Source organism: Bos taurus, chromosome 8, assembly GCF_002263795.3.
Source record: "Bos taurus isolate L1 Dominette 01449 registration number 42190680 breed Hereford chromosome 8, ARS-UCD2.0, whole genome shotgun sequence".
Classification (NCBI taxonomy): domain Eukaryota; kingdom Metazoa; phylum Chordata; class Mammalia; order Artiodactyla; family Bovidae; genus Bos; species Bos taurus.
This window is the reverse complement of record NC_037335.1, coordinates 53,311,390-53,323,648: the sequence shown is the minus strand read 5'-3', so window position 1 is coordinate 53,323,648 and position 12,259 is coordinate 53,311,390. Positions and strand designations below refer to the sequence as shown.

Sequence of the window (12,259 nt, the reverse complement as noted above, 5' to 3'; positions counted from 1 at the left end):
ACTAAAATGGACTGGAATGGGTGAATTTAATTCAGATGACCATTATATCTACTACTGTGGGCAAGAATCCCTTAGAAGAAATGGAGTAGCATCATAGTAAACAAGAGAGTGCAAAATGTAGTACTTGGATGAAATATCAAAAATCACAGAATAATCTCTGTTCTTTTCCAAGGTAAACCATTCAATACCACGGTAATCCAAGTCTATGCCCGACCAATAATGCTAAAGAAGCTGAAACTGAATGGTTTTATGAAGACCTACAAGCCCTTCTAGAACTAACACCCCCAAAAGATGTCCTTTTCATTATAGAGGACTGGAACACAAAAGTAGGAAGTCAAGAAACACTTGGAGTAACAGGCAAATTTGACCTTGGAGTACAGAATGAAGCAGGGCAAAGGCTAACAGTTTTGCCAAGAGAACACACTGGTCATAGCAAACATCCTCTTCCAACAACACAAGAGAAGACTCTACACATGGACATCACCAGATGGTCAACACCGAAATCAGACTGATTATATTCTTTGCAGCCAAGATGGAGAAGCTCTATACAGGCAGCAAAAACAAGACCAGGAGCTGACTATGGCTCAGATCATGAACTCCTTATTGCCAAATTCAGACTTAAATTGAAGAAAGTGGGGAAAACCACTAGACCATTCAGCTTTGACCTCAATCAAATCCCTTATCATTATACAGTGGAAGTGACAAATAGATTCAAGGGATTAGACCTGATAGAGTGCCTGAAGAACTATGGACGGAGGTTCGTGACATTGTACAGGAGACAGGGATCAAACCATCCCCATGGAAAAGAAATGCAAAAAGTCAAAACAGCTGTCTGAAGAGGCCTTACAAATAGCTGCAAAAAGAAGAGAAACAAAAGGCAAAGGAGAAAAGGAAAGATACACGCATTTGAATGCAGAGTTCCAAAGAATAGCAAAGAGAGATAAGAAAGCCTTCCTCAGTGATCAGTGCAAAGAAATAGAGGAAAACAACAGAATGGGAAAGACTAGAGATCTCTTCAAGAAAACTAGAGATACCAAGGGAACATTTCATGCAAAGATGGGCTCAATGAAGGACAGAAATGGTATGGACCTAACAGAAGCAGAAGATATTAAGAAAAGGTAGCAAGAATATACAGAAGAACTACACAAAGATCTTCATGACCCAGAGAATCATGATGGTATGATCACTCACCTAGAGCCAGACATCCTGGAATGTGAAGTCAAGTGGGCCTTAGGAAGCATCACTATTAACAAAGATAGTGGAGGTGATGGAATTCCAGTTGAGCTATTTCAAATCCTAAAAGATGATGCTGTGAAAGTGCTGCATTCAATATGCCAACAAATTTGGAAAACTCAGCTGTGGCCACAGGACTGGAAAAGGTCAGTTTTCATTCCAATCCCAAAGAAAGGCAATGCCAAAGAATGCTCAAAGTACTGCACAACTACACTCATTCCACACGCTAGTAAAGTAATGCTCAATTTTCTCCAAGTCAGGCTTCAACAGTATGTGAACCATGAACTTCCAGATGTTCAAGCTGGTTTTAGAAAAGGCAGAGGAACCAGAGATCAAATTGGCAACATCTGCTGGATTACCAAAAAAGCAAGAGAGTTCCAGAAAACAATCTATTTCTGCTTTATTGACTATGCCAAAGCCTTTGACTGTGTGAATCACCACAAACTGTGTGGAAAATTATTAAAGAAATGGGAATACCAGACCACCTGACCTGCCTCTTGAGAAACCTGTATTTCTCAAGGTCAGGTCAGAAAGCAACACTTAGAACTGGACATGGAAAAACACACTGGTGCCAAATAGGAAAAGGAGTACATCAAGGCTGTATATTGTCACCCGGCCTATTTAACTTATATACAGTGTACATCATGAGAAATGCTGGGCTGGAGGAAGCACAAGTTGGAATCAAGATTGCCTGGAGAAATATCAATAACCTCAGATATGCAGATGACACCACTCTTATGGCAGTAAGTGAAGAAGAACTAAAGAGCCTCTTGATGAAGGTGAAAGTGGAGAGTGAAAAAGTTGGCTTAAAGCTCAACATTCAGAAAACGAAGATCATGGCATCTGGTCCCATCACTTCATGGCAAATAGACGGGGAAACAGTGGAAACAGTGGCTGACTTTATTTTTCTGGGCTCCAAAATCACTGCAGATGGTGATCGAAGCCATGAAATTAAAAGACGCTTACTCCTTGGAAGGAAAGTTATGACCAACCTAGACAGCATATTAAAAAGCAGAGACATTACTTTGCCAACAAAGGTCCGTCTAGTCAAGGCTATGGTTTTTCCAGTGGTCATGTATGGATGTGAGAGTTGGACTATAAAGAAGAGCGCAGAAGAACTGATGCTTTTGAACTGTGGTGTTGGAGAAGACTCTTGAGAGTCCCTTGTACTGGAGATCCAACCAGTCTATCCTAAAGGAGTTCAGTCCTGGGTGTTCATTGGAAGGACTGATGGTGAAGCTGAAAGTTCAATAATTTGGCCAACTGATGCGAAGAGCTGACTCATTTGAAAAGACCCTGATTCTGGGAAATACTGAGGGCAGGAGGAGAAGGGGATGACAGAGGATGAGATGGTTGGATCGCATTACTGACTCAATGGACATGGGTTTGGGTGGACTCTGGGAGTTGGTGATGGACAGGGAGGCCTGGTGTGCTGCGGTTCATGGGGTCGCAAAGAGTCAGACATGACTGAGCGACTGAACTGAACTGAACCTTTCCTGTGTAATACCACAAGTATCCTGAGTTTTACTACCACTTTATATATTTATTATTTTAAACTTTTTATTTTGTATTGGTGTACAGCTGATTAACAATGTTGTGACAGTTTCAGGTGAACAGAGAAGGAACCCAGCCATACATACACATGTATCCATTCTTCCATCCAGGCTGCCACCCAACACTGAGCGGAGTTCCATGTGCTGTACAGTAGATCCTTGCTAGTTATCCATTTCAAACTTAACAGAGCATACGTGTCAATCCCAAACTCCCCAGCTATCCCTTTCCCCATCCCTCTCCCCAGCAACCGTAAATTCATTCTCTAAGTCTGTGAGTTTCTTGCTATTTTGTAAATAAGTCCATTTGTATTTTTTATTTTTAGATTCCACATTTAAGTGATGTCATGTGATATTTCTCCTTATTTGTCTGACTTTCTTCACTCAGTATGACAATCTCTAGGTCCATCCATGTTGCTGCAAACGGCATTATTACTTTTTAATGACTGTTCTACCACTCTTTAATATATATTTAATTGGTCACTGTCTGTAGTTTCAAATAGAATGATTCATGAGGGTAGGGACTATATCTTATTCTTTGATGTACTGTCAGTACCTGTCTCAGATGATAACAATATGACATGTACTCTTTAATTATTTGCTAAATTCAAGAAAGTAAATCAATATATCAATTTATAAACAACATATGAGAGTATCTATCTCCCTGCACCCAGATTGAGAATTACTGATTATTAAGATCTGTCAAATTTAATAGGCAAACTATACTATTTCACTGTATTAATTTTCATTCCCTTGATTACTAATGAAGTTGAACATTTCTATTAGCTAGGTACCAGAAGGAAATGGCAACCCACTCCAGTATTCTTGCCTGGAGAAACCCAGGGACAGAGGAGCCTGGTGGGCTGCCATCTATGGGGTCGCACAGAGTCGGACACGACTGAAGTGACTTAGCAGCAGCAGCAGTAGCAGCAGCTATTATTGTTCCTGAAAAGAATAATTTAGTCTTGTTCTTTACTAATTTTTTTTTGTCTTACTGTCTTAAAATAACTAACGATTTTCATTGATTATTAAAGATGTTGCTAATTATCCTATATGCTAGCATTTGGTTTTGGTAATTAATATTCAGAAACTTATATTTTGAACAGTCAAAGCCAACTGATATTCTTCCCTTATCATTTTCCTTCTGTTTTCAGTGCTTAATTTATCAAGTTGTTCTCTACCGTATAACTGGTACTTATGTTGTTATTTGTCCTTAGTTTTTTAAGATCATTCTTGAGATAATTCATTAACATATGATTCACTCCATTTTAGTTTTTTTATTACTGGCATTATGCTCTGGGGACGTTTTAAATAGCAAAATTACCAAGGAAAATACCCTAAATGCAAAAAAAAAACAAAAAACAAAACCTCATGTCTACAGCAGAAGAGCTTACATAAGATGGCAGGGTATTCTTCTTTAACACCTCAGCTGGGAACACAGGCCTTGGGAGACTCAAACGTCTTGCAGCTAGCTCTGTGCATGCCCAAAAATGACTGTGGAAGTGACGTGAATATTGATTTTGGGGTTACACGTAAGTTTCAACAAGCAGAAACACTCACAAATGTGGAATGTATGAATAATGAGCTTGACTGTTATATATGAATAATGGTGATACACACTCACGCACCCACACAGTCAGCTGGTGAGTTTTATACTATTTCACTATCTTAATTATTGTAGTGTTATAATATATTTTAGTAGTATTTAGTGAAATTTAATATTTTAGTAGTACTTCTAAGATTGTTATAATTCTTCCATATGCTATCTCAATTCTTTCTTTCAAAAAATCTTTGCAACATCCTGCCCCCTATTCATATTTCCAGAAAAACTTTACAATAATTCTGAAAGACTTTAAAAGAATTGCTGTTGTGATTTTTTATTGAGTGCATTAAATATACAAAATTAATTTATAAGAAACTGACACCTTTATAATACCAGGTATAGGAAAATATTCTATGATTATTTAAGATTTCTTACTGGCCCTTAAATTCTACATCTTTCCTTACAGAAGTATTATATATATTTTTTAAAATTTTATATTACAATTAACATCTTTGCAATAAAGTTATTTCAGGGAAAATGGTTTACTCTATAAGCAATTCTATTTCGAGGAATTCATCTGAAGGAAACATATTACCCTAAAGAAATGAGCAGAAAATCATGTAAGTATTGATAAAGAAATCAATCAGCATTATAATGCTATTTAAAACAATAAAAATGAATCAACTTAAGTTTTTAACAACAGGAAAATAGATTTTTTAAAAATTATAGTTTAAAATATTTAGAAAAAATAATGCACTCAAAATGGGGCTTCCCATGTGGCTCAGTGGTAAAGAACCTACGTGCCAAAGCAGCAGACTCAGGAGATGTGGGCTCAGTCCCTGGGTTGGGAAGATCCCCTGGAGGAGGAAATGGTAACCCACACCAGTTTTCTTGCCTGAAAAATTTCATGGACAGAGGAGCTTGGCAGGCTACAGTCCACAGGGTCGCAAAGAGCCAGATACAACTGGAGTAACTTAGTATGCACACACAATCTATTCACCTCTTGTAAAAACTGCTCACTATGATACTTCATGTTCCTAGCACAGTGCCTGGGATATATTACATGCTTAATAAATACCCAAATATTCCACTGATGGAAATTTATCCTTCCATTTAAGATAAAATAACATGAACTAGATTTACCCTCCTGCCTGAAAGAATTCCTCTCTCTCCCCCTGCAACAAAGACACACATACAAAATATATTAACAAATGATTTTCAAGACAAAGGACATCAGGCAATGGGCGGTGATTACTGAGGAACAAGAAAGAAAATGAGATGAATCCCATGACTACCCCAACTTTAATTGTTTTGAGATAATTTAAAGGTCCTGAAAAAGCAAGGGGGTGGATAAGCCAAGAAATAACCAAAATAAGTCCATGATTTAAGAAAACAGCTGAGAATCCAGGGAAACCAAGGCAGGTAGAGATCATATGGTAAAATGACATAGAGGACAGGGCTACAGAGAAGAACCCCAAAATTTCAGCACTAAATGCATATACAAGAAAAGAAATGTTCAAATCAGTCATCTGAATCACCACCTAGAGAAAATTAGAACAAGAGGAAAATTAAAATCAAAGGAAGCAGAAGGAATAAAAAATATCAAAGCAGGTATCAATGAAAGAGAAGACAGATGAGAGAAATCCAAAAGCTGGTGCTTTAAAAGCAATAAAACTGAATGTTCAAGAATGGATAACCAGGGAATGGCCGACGGAGAATAGAAAGATTGGAAGATCACCTCCTCTTAGTGGCACACCAAACTTACAAATATTTACAGAGCAGCTCTCAATGAGAATGACCTGAAGACTAGCAGAAAATCTCTTTAAAACTAAGGATATAAAAAGGATCAAGACAGGTAGAAGGAAGGTAGACACAGTGCAGTAAAGAACCATACCCCCAGGTAGGCCACAAACGGAAGGATCATTATAACTGCAGAAGTTGTCCCCAAGGAACTAGGGGTACAATCCTCATCAGGCTGCCCAATCTAAAGTCCCCAGAATGAGACTTTGAAGACCAGTGGGGCATACTTTTGGGAGAGTCAGAGAGCAGTTGCAAACAGACTCAACTCTTAAAGGGCACAAACTCTCACGTGATCTAAGATCAAGGGAAGAAGCAGTAATTTATTTACTTATTTATTTTTATTTTATTTTTTTTTACTTTCCAATATTGTATTGGTTTTGCCATACACCAACATGAATCCGCCACGGGTGTACACGTGTTCCCAATCCTGAACCCCCCCTCCCACCTCCCTCCCCATACCATCCCTCTTTAAAAGGAGCCTGGGTAAGATCAACTTGGTATTAGCGAGCCTCCCAGAGAAGCAGGAATCTTCTGGGACTCACACTGGGGACAGAGACACTGACAGAAGCCATTTTTGGGGCCCTTATTCAAACACAAGGACAATGCTCTAGGAAGCACCATTTTGGAATCTTCTCTCTAGCTCATAACACTGGGACCTGGCCTAACTCACCAGTTAGTAGGTACCAGTGCTGGGACATCCCACATCAAGCAGCTGGCTGAATGTGGGCACAGCTCCACCTACTCACAGCAGGCCAACTCCTATAGGATCCCCTGAGCTCCTAGCTGGCCCAGGAACCAGCTCTGCCACCAGTGGCCCAACACCAACTCTGGAACCCTTGAGCTCTTCAACCACCCAAATAACTGACCTTGACCCTCCCAACTCTGCAACACCCCAAACACCGCAGCCAGCTTTGTCAGGAACTAGCCCTGCTCAGCAATTCCACTCCTGAGTATTTAAAATGTGAACAATCTAAATGTTCATCAGTAGGTAAATGGATAGAGATGTGTGTGTGTGTGTGTGTGTGAACACACACATGCACACAATGAAATATTACTCAACCATTATAAAAAGAATGAAATCTTGTCATTTGTGACAACATGGTATCCAAGAGGATATTAAATCAGACAGAGAAAGATAAATACCGCATGATTTTACTTATATATAAAGAACAAAAGAAATGAACAAAATAACAAAAAAGAGTCACTGATATAGAGAACAAACAAGTGCTTGCTAAAGAGGAGAGATGGGGGAGGAAAGAAATAAGTGGAGATTAGGAGGTACAAACTTTCAGTTACAAAATAAATGAGTCATGGGTATAGTGTGGAGAATATAGTCAATAATTATGTAATATCTTTGTATGGTCACAGATGTTAGCTAGAGATGTAACATGGCTATCTTTTTGAAATGTACAGAAATGCTGAATCACTATGTTGTGTAACAGAAACTAACATAGTTCTATAGGTCAGTTATACTTCAAAACAAACTCATAAAAAAGGAGTTAAGATCTGTGGTTACCAGAAGCAAGGGATAGGAGGAGGGCAATCTGGATAAAGGTAGTCAGAAGGCACAAACTACCAGTTGTAAGATACATAAGTATTACAGATATAATGTACAACATGATAAATTAACACTGTTCTATGCTATATAGGGAAATTGTTAAGAGAGTAAATCCTAAGCACTCTCATCACAAGAAAAAATATTTTCTATTCCTTTAATTTTGTCTCTATATAAGATGATGGATATTTACTAAACTTATGTTGTAATCATTTCATCATGTATGTAAGTCAAATCATTATGTTGTATACCTTAAACTTATATAATGCTAGATATCAATAAAACTGGAAGGGAAACAATAATGGATACCATTTATCCCACAGGAAAAAAAAAAAAGAGCAGTAAAACTGATAAACCTCTAGCCAGAATAATTAATAAAAAAGTATAAATTATAAAGATCAAGAATAAGGGAGATAGTATCAATATAGGTATTAATGAATAAAATAATATTATTAACTTTATGTCATAAAACTCTACAATGTAGATAAAAGACATGTTTCTTAAAAATATTAACGATCATTCATAAAATAATTCATATAGCACCAAGCTTACTAAAGAAATGGAAATTGTAGTTACAAATCTTCCACAAGCAAATCCCAGCCCCAGTGGCTTCACTGGTGAATTCCACCAAATATTTAAGGAAGAATATAACTGTACTCAAATTATCACAAGTGTATACACAAACTTATCAAACTGTATACTTTTAAAAATACTCTATTATATACTAATTACATCTCAAATAAGGCTGTTTTTAAAATGTTCAATTGATGGAAAGTGGCAGGAGGGACACAGACATGCCAGGAGCCAAAGAGAAGCAGCAAAAATAAAAGGAAAACAATAAATAGAATGAGATTAAAGAAAAAGTACACAAAGAAAAGAGCAAGTGAGAGGTTTAAATAGAAATGAATCCCAGTTGTAAAAGGAACAGGGTATTAAATCTAGAATGTGTGATTAGAAATAGCACAGTAAAAGTTTTGGAACTATCTGGATATTCACTTAATTCCGCTATTTACTAATCCTATGCAGAGTGAATATATAAGATTGTACTCTACTCTGTGTGGATATGTATGTGTGTGTGTGTGTTTAATTAGCATATCAGAACCACAGCACAAAGCTGATAGAGTACTTTGGGCATGCTGTATTTCCAGAGAGAATGAATATATTAGAAATTCTCCTATTTCTTCCTAATTTATGAAGAACTGACAATAAATACAAATATACTTCCTCAGATAACAAATTTTACAGCATGTCTAATTATCTAATATTTTCCTAGGTATTTATTTATTTAATCACTAAATTTTTTTTTATTGGAATATAATTGATTTACAACATTTACTTTCTGGTATACAACAATGTGAATCAGCCATAAGTAGACATATACCCCCATCTCTCTTGAGTCTCCCTCTTCCCCCCATTTCACCCCTCTAGGTCATTATAGAGCACCGAGCTGAGCTTCCTGTGTTTTCTAGGTTTTTAAAAACTACAAGACAATAATTGATTTTATCAAGAAATACTTGAGGAAGGGGAAAAAAACCCACAAAATTAAGTATAGTTATAATAAAATTAAATTCAATTCTAAAAAGAAAACTCAAGATACCAAAGCCTTTAAAAGAAAAAAAATTAGAAAAAGACTGCATTCTACATAAATATACTGGTGGAAAGCTTACCTGTATAGTCGCATTTCACTTAGCTTTATCGTTATCAAATCAATAATGGGTGGGGGGTTGGTCGGACTCTTTGTTATTACATGGAATGTATTTTTCATTGTAATTAGTCCAAAATCAGCAACAAAAATATTTTCAGAAACTGGAGACTGTGGGATAACCACAACAGGGGCTTTGATGTGAACATCCAATGCCATTCTAGAACTCCTCTGTGCCAGTTCTTTTACACCAGTAGCAGCCATTCCTGCTGCCTGAACAGTTGCCTCCGCTAAGGCTTGTTTACCTGCTTGAAAATTATCTATAAAAGCCTATAAAGAAAACAGAATTATATTCTTAAGGCTACCATTAATGAAAGAAATTATTAAATGTATCACTATTTATGATTTTACCTCCGTAAGAAAAACTTTCTCTTGGTACAACTAAGCAACATTTATTCAAAGTCTGTCTACATTAAACCTTAATCTTCTGCAATAGAAGTTGGGAAACAAAAAGATGCAGATACAGAAACACAGTAAAACAATAAAAACCTAGTCCTTGGAACAAAGCAGCGTGGGGATACTGCAATGTTTCACTGGTATCTATTTCTCTTTTAATCTCACTTTCCTAAGGGCTAAACAATCGTATTGTATTTCCCTATAAAACCTCAATGCACACAGAGCTTATTTACATTTGTACGGTAAAACAGTAATAAAAATGTTTGTCAAGAAAAACTGCATGATAACCTCAGTTAAAAAGATCACAGAGACAACAAGATTATTTATTTAGAATCAAAAGCTGACTCATTTGAAAAGACCCTGATACTGGGAAAGATTGAGGGCAGGAGGAGAAGGGGATGACAGAGGATGAGATGGCTGGATGGCATCACCAACTCGATGGGCATTGGTTTTGGTGGATTCTGGGAGTTGGTGATGGACAGCGAGGCCTGGCGTGCTGCGGTTCACAGGGTTGCAAAGAGTCGGACATGACTGACTGACTGAACTAACTGATTATCTAGTTTATACCACAATTTAGTTAAAGGAATGAATAGTGAAGTCAGAGACAGGCATGACAGTTACAGGAAAAAATATCAGCTGCCAGCAAAAGAAAAACAAACTATGAAAGGCAGAAATAGAGTTTATATACCTTAGGGAAATGTCATAGGGATTAAATCTAAATCCCACAAAGCCCCAAATATTCATAGACTACAATAGGAAATGTAATTTTCCTAATGATTATCTGAAACCAAACTGGACTTCAATTGTATATTTAGCACTTTTAGTAAGAGCTGAAAGGTAAAATACTTAAACAAATTATACATAAAAGAAAGAATTAAATATACATAACATATATAAAATGTACATATATTTAATGTACATACATATTTCAATTAACTAGAACATTCCCATGTGAAAAATGATAGTATATAAATGATACTATACATTTCAGTCAGGATAAACGGTACCCGGAATATTTTTAAAAAGCAGGGGGAAATAATCAAGCAAGGAATTCTTTATCTATGCTTGAGAAACAGCAAACACTTTCCAACTAGTAGGCAAAAATAAATTAAAAAATCAATTAACATACTTACCAATATAGAATACAGAAATTTTTTGACAAGAACTACTTCAATGCAACCAACAGTTAAATTAACTTGCATATCAACTACATTCATATCTGTGTATGCAGAACCAGCAGTTGCACCCATATAAGAAACCATTTTGAAGCTGAAAACTTCTTTTCCGGTAATATAAACAGCCTTAAAGAGAGAAAATTTCAATCGTCAAAATCCACTTTGGATAGAATGTCTTCAGGGCAAAAATAAAAACAAAACATACACACATATTTGGAAAATCTTCAAAACAGTCAAGCCAAGTATAAATAAGACAACAATTCTAACATCCTTACTAGAATCTACACAAGATTATTCAAAACAGAAGTGGCAGTTCCCTTTTGGGATGAAATCAATTTGGTAGGTTTGGCAAAAGATTTTTTTAGTGGGAAAAACAGAAAAAAAAAAAAAAATCAGACTACACCTTTTCATTTAGTGAGTATACTTTTGTACTGAGAACTGCCATATAAATGTATTTTTCATTCACTGTCAAAACTGATAACCTATTTTCTTGATCTGAGGTATGTGAATAGATTTTCCAGATCCTTCAAAGGAGTCTTCTCCTATCACAAAACTTCTGTTCCTTATTAGTTTGTTGAGTCATCTCAACTGCCAAATAAGAATTACCTATAGCAGTATGACGTCTCAAGCTCCGCAATAAATTAAAAATGGTTGGAGATATTAGCAGATGTGGAACGACAGAAATATTTTGAAAGACAAACAGAGTACTCACTAACTTAATTTTTAACTACTTTATAGTTTTCCTGACCCTTCTAAATGCTAGAAGCAGGGCAGAGGGCTGAAGAACCATAAGTAAACAAATTCCAACCATGAAACAAAAAAAACCTTAGGAATCAGAGATAGTTGACTGAAGGCTGAGGTGTAAAATGAGACTCTACTTAAGTCTATAGGTATTCTGCTTCTGCCTAGGATACAGAATGCTGAAGAGAGGTCATTGCAAACCTTAAGAATGAGAAAAACAAAAACAGACAACCTATAAAATTTTTAACTTTTCTTAAAGAAAGAAAGAGAAGTCACTCAGTTGTGTTCAACTCTTTGTGACCCCAGGGACTGTAGCCCACCAGGCTCCTCCATCCATGGAATCTCCCAGGCAAGAATACTGGAGTGGGTTGCCATTTCCTTCTCCAGGGGATCTTCCAAACCTAGGGCCTGAACCTGGGTCTCCCGCATTGTAAGCAGACACTTTACCCTCTGAGCCACCAGGGAAGCCTCTTAACTTTTCTTAAAACCATTAGAAATCTGAGGCTACAAGCCAACCAAGTGGCCTGAAATCTAAAGAAAAAATAAGGTACCTTCAAGAAAGAC

The 12,259-nt window shown here is 36.7% G+C and overlaps 1 protein-coding gene across 2 annotated transcripts in view; it reads right to left on the bottom strand.

Annotated features, from left to right (window-relative positions):
* VPS13A (vacuolar protein sorting 13 homolog A) overlaps nt 1-12,259 on the bottom strand; it is a 276,405-nt gene that overhangs the window by 132,033 nt on the left and 132,113 nt on the right. For both annotated transcript variants that reach the window (XM_024996187.2, XM_059889554.1), the window contains exons 32-33: nt 10,913-11,080; nt 9,349-9,653 (exon numbers count right to left, since the gene is read on the bottom strand). In XM_024996187.2, coding sequence (XP_024851955.1) covers nt 9,349-9,653; nt 10,913-11,080 — 473 coding nt within the window. The remainder of the gene's footprint in view (nt 1-9,348; nt 9,654-10,912; nt 11,081-12,259) is intronic.